Raw genomic sequence first — 7,740 nt, 5'->3', positions numbered from 1 at the left:
CCGATCAAATAATCAAAATGAGGTCTGTCCACGCCGATTGAGCCCTAGTGCATGAACATCAACATTAGGCTCTATTTGGATACTAACAGCTCTTTTGGATACAAAGGTGAGATAAATTCTTGAAATCTAGATGATCAGGTTCTGGTTGCTGGTTCTAACCAGAAGAAAGCCCAAGCTGGTAGCCTCATAACCCGAGCATACCCCGGTCCCAGTACCAGATAAAAAAAAAAATTATCGTCAAAACGACAAACAACGTGGTTTTTTTATTTTTCCTTCAATAAACCCACAGCCGGCCTTCAATCCCTTGAAGAAATTCATGCACCTAACTCATCTCACAAAACCAGTTTTACAAGAGATGATTATTCCTTATAAACATGCCCAAGACTTTGTCTACAGGTAATATGAGATTATTCCTCAACACCCTTTCTCATGTGTAGGCCAGTATTTTTCCTGGTCCTTATCACGGGATAAGTAGTATGGACCCCATTCATCCTGTGGCAGGTAATTCTGATACAATGAAGTCACCACCCTTCCCAACAGTTTAAGCTGATGGGAAGATGTAGATTTTATTATTTATTTTATATCTTAACACTCTCTCTCTTGTGCCGAAACCCTAGCCACTACATCGTGAACTTAGACCTAAGACTTGATCAATTATATAGACTTTGATGAAATTTTTGTCATCAGCTCAATCAAAATTCTATTTATAGAATGTCTATGAATTCCATCGTGACATAGTTCTCGAGGATTTAATAGAGTACAAAAATCATTAATTAAGAGGCTTTGTATATTCCATAGATATAGATAAGAGTAGTGATAGATTAGTAAATGAGTAGTAAGAGAGTAGTAACCCTATCATTTTCCATAGATAAGAATTACATGCTGCTCTAAAAGGCCTTTGTTCACTTGCGGGGAGTCTAGACCAAGAATATTATAATGGAAGATATAAATAGGAAATACTACCGTTGCTACTATATAATCATAGTTTATAAAAGAATATTATATGTTATTCGTATTCAATGATAGTCTCATTTAATCAATTTTTTATTTGAATTTTAAATTTTAAAATCTTTATACTTTTCATGACTTAAGATTCCCATTATCACGTGGATATTTAACTCTATCAATAATTGTATCCCATGCACCACGTGATCTGAATTATTAATGGGTCCTTTTGCTTGACTGAACGACAAAATGTCATGTGGCTAAGAAATTTATTGTGTATTTCATCTAGGGGTGTGCAAAATTCTGAAAATTTCGACTCCGTCCGACTTCCGCTCCGACTCAGACTCCAACGTCGGAGTCATCGGAATTCGGAGTTGGAATTCGGAGTAGCTCCGAATATCTATTCGGAGTCAGAGCTCCAAGAAGCTCCGATTCCGACTCCGAAATTTTTTTTACTGTACACTTGCGTTCGAGCGAGGTGTCGAGCACAAGTCGAGCACACGTTGTATTAAACATTGGCTCGATCGACATGTCGAGCGGAAGTCGAGCGAACCTCTCTGGAAGAGTTCTGCTCGAGCGACATGTCGAGCGGAAGTCGAGCAAACCTCTTCCAGAGAGGTTCGCTCGAGCGACATGTCGAGCGGAAATCGAGCGAACCTCTCTGAAAGAGTTCCGCTCGAGCGCCATGTCGAGCGCACGTCGAGCTCCGATCTTATGTTGGAGCTCCGACCTCCGATCGGAGTCGGACTCCGACTCCAATTCGGAGTCGGAGTCGGAGCTCCAATTTGGCTCCGACTCTTGTCGGAGTCGGAGGTCGAAAACGAGCACTCCGACTCCGTCGGAGTCGGAGCCCAGCCCTAATTTCATCATTAAATTTTTGCAGATTGTGGGCTTGAAGTTACAAAAACATGACTACAACCTCAGAGTTAGCTAGACACTTTTATCTTTCCTTTTGAAGAGGATAGATTGGCTGAGGTTGTCCGTCTAAGAAAGGGGGCCGAATGCTGGTGGAAACTCAGAAGAGCTGAAAGAAACGTTGATCTTGCAATATTAAGAGGTTCTTAATAATTTCTTCTTCGATCACTTATTAATAATGCATGCAAAAAATTCTTTTTAATTGGTCACAAACTTTTTAATTAATTATTTGTTCACGATATATGTATGTGTGTTACCTTGTAAATAATGCCAAAAAACAAAAATACTTTAATTAAAATTGGTTGCAAACTTTGTAAATACTTGTTCATGATGTTAATTTTTGAATATAATGAATCGTATATAGACGAGAGAATTTGATACAAAATACATGTTGGTAGTTGAGATCGATGTCTCCTGCCATAGCCTTCTTTTCTTACAACATGCCTGTTTTTCTCTGATATTCCAATTTTCGACTGACTTTTTTTTTTTTCTTTGATTGTTAAATGGGCAGGTGGCAGATTTCGTCCCATTCTTTCAGGGGAAAAAAATTACAAAAACAGAAAAACTACTTTTGAAAAAATGGAATCATGTATTCTTACAATTGTTGGAAAAATAGGAGCAGAATTGTTTGGTCCATTAATCGCAGAACAGTTTGGCTATATTATTTCCTACAAGAGCGATATTGCGATTCTCGATGACAAAATTTCGTAGTTACAAGGGAAGGAGCAGGCAGTGCGACGATCTTTTGAAGACGCCAAATGGAAGCGACAAACAGTCCCAAGTGAAGGTAAGACCTGGCAGGCAAATGTAGAGAAAAAAATTGAAGAAGCCCAGAAATTCCTTAAAGAAGAAGATGTCCAAGCTAATAGGATGTGCTTGAATGGTTGGTGTGATTTGAAGCTACGCTATTCCTTGGGTAAGGAAGCTCAAAAGAATATTCGAGCTATCGACGGCTTGCTAAGAGAAGGTAAAGATTATGATAAGGTGTACAGTATTAAACTTCCATTGGAAGTAAGATCATCATCGTATATGAATTTTGATTCTCAAGAATTGATGATTCAAGATGTTTTGGAAGCTCTAAAGAATGACAAGATTGACATGGTTGCATTATGCGGTATGGGAGGAATCGGCAAGACAAAAATGGCCAAAGAGATTGGGAGAAGAGTCAAAGATGAGAGTTTGTTTGATAAAGTTGCGATTACTGTGGTGTCTCAAAGTCCGAGCTTGACAAAGATTCAAGGTGAACTTGCAGAAATGCTAGGTAAGAGACTTGATGCAGAGAATGAACGTGTAAGAGCAAATGAATTATATTCAAGATTAACTGAGGAGAAGAAAGTCCTTTTGATATTGGATGATGTTTGGAAACCACTTGATATAGAGGCTATTGGAGTTTACCATGCAGTTCAAGAAAAGAGCTGCAAAATCTTGTTGACGTCAAGAGATAAAGAAGCTTGCAATGTGATGAGAATTCAAAAGATTTTTTCAGTTGGACTTTTATCTGAAGAAAAGCGTGGAATCTTTTCGTAGAGATGGCAGGTGATTGTATCAAAACCTCCAATCTAATCTCAATTGCAAAACAGGTCGCGAATGAATGTGCACGTTTACCTCTTGCCATTGTGATAGTTGGAGGCGCTCTTAGCAACAAAAACGACAAAAAGGAGTGGAAAGTCGCGCTTCAACAACTTAAAATGTCTATCCCACATAATATTTATGGTCTGCATCCAAAGGTATATTCCAGCATAGAGTTAAGTTACAATTACTTAAGAAGTGACGAAGCCAAATCATGCTTTTTGCTATGTTGTTTGTATCCGGAAGATTATAATGTTCTGGTTGAAGATTTAGTCAGGTATGGAGTTGTAAAAAGGTTTCTTAAAGGCTTGGGTACTGTGGAACAAACAAGAGAACATGTCCACACAATAGTTAAGAATCTTATAAGATCAAATCTCTTGCTGGATGGCGACTACTACAAGGACGAATACGTCAAAATGCATGATGTTGTAAGGGATGTCACCATATCAATTGCATCTAGAGACGAAAATGGTTTTATGGTAGTGTTGCATGAAGAACTTGAAAAATGGCCACAGAATGGTGACAGTTACACCACAATTTCTCATTTACTTGGAGAAATGAAAGGGCATCCTACTGAGTTGAAGTGTCCCACAGTTCAGCTTTTGCAACTATTATGTTTGAAGCATTCAAAAACATTCCCAGACAATTTATTTGACGGGATGAAGGAGCTAAAGATGTTGTCTTTGCAAGATTGTAGGTCTTCCTTGACGATGTTGCCACCATCAATCCAGATCCTCCAGAACCTTCAGATGTTGAATCTGGAGGATTGTTGCTTAGGAGATGTGTCGGCAATTGGAACCCTTGGCAACCTAGAAATTCTTAGCTTTTCTTATTCCAAGATCGAGGAGTTGCCGTCGGAAATAGGAAATCTTAGTCGTTTAAAGTTACTAGATATGAAGGGATGTGATTCTCTAAAGAGAATTGCAGCTGGTGTATTATCCGGTTTATCTCAACTAGAAGAATTGTACATGGGAAGAATCAAGAATTGGGGATGTACGACTACGATGGAAGGAAATGGGGAAGTAACAAATAATAATGCAAGCCTTGCTGAACTAATTCCTTATTCCAATCAACTGGTGGTTTTAGAAATCAGTGTGCCAAGTATCTTGTGCTTGCCAAAAGAATTGGACTTCAGTAACCTCCCATTTCAGATTTAGGATAAATATTTGTATAAACGATAAGTCAGGCGGTGTGAGATATTTATTTGAAAATACTTTGGAACTTGAAGTGAAGGATGCAAGTGATCTTGGGGAACACCGAACAATTCATTCATTGTTGAAGAATGCTGTAATTTTGAATTTGGATATTGAAAAAAATTGGAAACATATTTGGTTTGAGAAAGAGGAAAAAGGAATTATCCCATGCAGCTTGAAGAATCTATCAAGTTGTGGATGTGAAGATTTAGAATATCTACTCGAAGCCACATCGGATAGTACTCCACCTAATACCTTCCATCTCTTGCAGTCACTATCATTATACTGCTTACCAAGGCTCATTGGCATATGTAAATCCACAGATTCAGTTGAGGTAGGTTCTCCCAATAAACACTACATATACGATTCACTTTCTATATGAATTAGGTGAAATTTTTATACATGTTGCCAAGCCCAACAAAGGGTTTAATGATTTTAAACCTTGCTGCAAAAATTTGGAATTTAGAAATGACTACTTCTATTCTAAAGTCTTTACACCACACACAGCTTATATGGTATAATTTGATTTGGAAGATAAATTCTAAAATTCGAATCTTACAAATCTAATCTTATTATTTAAATGATTTTGGAAGAATATTATTCCACCAGGATTTCAAGGCTTTCAAAACTTAACATCAATTGATATCCGGGATTGTCATCGTCTGAAAAATTTGATCCCTGCTTCTATAGCAAAATTACTGGTGAAACTCTAACGCATTGTTATAAACTTTTGCAACTTGATGAAAATATTATTCAAAGGGAGTACGAAGCTGGAGGAGAGATCAGGAGAGCAGATATTTTGAGTAGCGAAGCCCATTCTCTTAAATTAAAGTTGAGCGTAAAAATATCCTCCTACGAGTCTACTTGAAACTGTCATTTGTTTTTAATATTATGTACTCCTTCACATTTTTTAATGTTTTGGTAGATTACATTGACAAAGGAAGAGGAGCAAAATGTGAGAGAGACTGAAAATCAAGCAAAGATGTTGTCGTTGTTTCAATACAACTTGATTGAAAGTTTGGAAAATCTACAACAACTTTCTATACATCGATGTGATTCATTGGAAGTGATATTTGAACTTGAGGGACTAAATGCTGAAGAAAGCAATATCTTCAATAATTTGACAGTGTTGTCATTAATATATTTACCGAAACTATTGCATATATGGAAGAAAGGCCCACGAGATATTAAGGGATTTAATTACTTGAGATTGCTACGAGTATGGGATTGTGGTAGTTTGAAATGTTTGTTCACACCATCCATAGCAAAACTTCTTGTGAAATTAGAGAAAATACAAGTATCTAGTTGCAATGAAATGGGAGAAATCCTTGGAAAAGAATTGGGAGATGAAGAGAATAGAGATGTGATTGCATTCCCCCTAGTGAAGACCCTCAAGCTCGAGCATTTATAAAAGTTGGAGTGTTTTTACACCGAAGATAATCATGCTTTTGAGTGGCCATCTCTGGATAAAATAACAATATATGGATGCCCAAAATTAAAAATGTTCGTTTCAACAAGTACAGAAACACCTAAGCTAAAGGGAGTGCATATGAGGTTCGAAGGAAATTTTCAACCAATGGTAGAAGGAGACCTCAATGCCACCATACAACACATTATCAAAGGAAAGGTATGTTACCATTTATAACAAACATTGCTTAATGGGAAATGTTTTACTTCAACTATTTGTTGACCGTAGTAATAGTATTGATATGTTTGGAAAATGGAAATTAAACATCATTCACCACGTTTTAACATAGTGTTTAGATACCTAAGAGTACTATCAATCAATTTTTCAATTGCTAGGCATCTTATGAGTTAATAATTGAGTTTTACGACTTGGTTTGATATATGGGCTCTCTTTTCTTTTAGGGGTTGAATTAATCTTCTTCTCCAGTACCTTTTCCTCTATGGAGTTTATGGAGTCAGAGATCAGAAGGTACCTAACACGATTAAATATTTTTTTCTTTTATACAATCTAAATTCTTAAAAGTTATTTTCTTTGAATTTCAGACGATAAAGATATTTTTGATTTTTTGAGATCGCGGAAGTTCCAAGTCTCCGTATACATGAGCATTGTAAGTTTCTATACTTCACCGATTCCCATATTTTCACTCCTTTTATTTTTAATTTCCTATAATTATTTTTTTCTAATTTTAGGACCCTCTTCTCAATCTCTTGACTAGCAGTCGTAGACATCCTTACTAGGTGAATTCCCAAATAATTGTTTACTTCTCTACCTTGTGCATTAGTAATTTTGTATTCTTTTTTTCTTTTTTATTTTATAAGGTAATTATTTCAAATATTCAATGAAGATCAGGACAAGTATTATAGACATAATTCCTAATGCATGTATCAACTTTCCCCTATCTAAGAAGACACATGATGTAGCCAATTCTTTAGGGGAAGACTAAGATTACAAGCTCCAATTAAACTTACTAAGTGCCTAACCCCTAAAGCCTCCTTATTAAGGGGATTCTTGGGAATGAAAAGAAAAAAATTGTACGTGAATAACAGTAAAATGGTTTGTAAATAGTAGTGAAATATATAGTTTGAGTTAGAATGTTTTATTAGATTTTGGAAATGTAACACCCCGTATTTTATTATTTTTATTTTATTCAAAATTATTCTCTTGTTTTAAAAATATTGGATTTTAATTGGATTATTTTTTTAGGATTTTTTAATTGGTGAAAATTAATTTTTATGTGCTTTCTTAATATTTATTTATTATTGTGCATTTAAATTGCTTTTCATATTTAATTAATTATTGTGGGATTTAATTATTTCAATTTGACTTTACCATTATGTTTAAATTATTTTATTTAACTTGAGGTTTTGAAATCATTTCCGTTGGATCATTTTTGTGACACAAGTTATGAGGATTGGACCTCATTTCTTTTCCCTCTATTTTTCTTTCCTCCTTTTCTTTTCTCTTTCTTTTCTTTTCTTCCTTATTTCTCCTTCGGTCTCTCCCTCCCGTGCACGACCCAGCCTCTCTCCCCCTCTCCGTCTGTTTGCCTCTTCTCCACCCAGCACCGTCGTGAGCCGGCGGTGGTCGACACCGCCCTGCTCCCCAGCTTTCCCATCCACCGGCGACATCACCCCTCCATTTCCAGCTCCT

At 36.4% G+C, this 7,740-nt stretch overlaps 2 protein-coding genes across 2 annotated transcripts; both read left to right on the top strand.

The window, feature by feature from the left end:
* The first annotated feature begins 2,554 nt into the window (after nucleotides 1-2,554).
* On the top strand, nucleotides 2,555-3,387 carry LOC121244187 (disease resistance protein SUMM2-like). The gene is made up of 2 exons (XM_041142212.1): nucleotides 2,555-2,647; nucleotides 2,761-3,387. Exons 1-2 carry the CDS (start codon nucleotides 2,555-2,557, stop codon nucleotides 3,385-3,387), a joined length of 720 nt encoding a protein of 239 aa, XP_040998146.1.
* A 2-nt stretch (nucleotides 3,388-3,389) lies between these two features.
* LOC121244186 (probable disease resistance protein At4g27220) lies at nucleotides 3,390-6,856 on the top strand. Its single transcript, XM_041142210.1, has 4 exons — nucleotides 3,390-4,451; nucleotides 4,516-4,956; nucleotides 5,548-6,249; nucleotides 6,492-6,856. The coding sequence occupies exons 1-3, from the start codon at nucleotides 3,390-3,392 to the stop codon at nucleotides 6,031-6,033; spliced, it is 1,989 nt and encodes a 662-aa protein (XP_040998144.1). The 3' UTR covers nucleotides 6,034-6,249; nucleotides 6,492-6,856.
* Nucleotides 6,857-7,740: the final 884 nt, after the last annotated feature.

Source organism: Juglans microcarpa x Juglans regia, chromosome 8S (genome assembly GCF_004785595.1).
Source record: "Juglans microcarpa x Juglans regia isolate MS1-56 chromosome 8S, Jm3101_v1.0, whole genome shotgun sequence".
In the NCBI taxonomy this organism is placed as follows: domain Eukaryota; kingdom Viridiplantae; phylum Streptophyta; class Magnoliopsida; order Fagales; family Juglandaceae; genus Juglans; species Juglans microcarpa x Juglans regia.
Note: the sequence above shows the minus strand (reverse complement) of the source record. Positions and strands in the feature narration are given on the sequence as shown.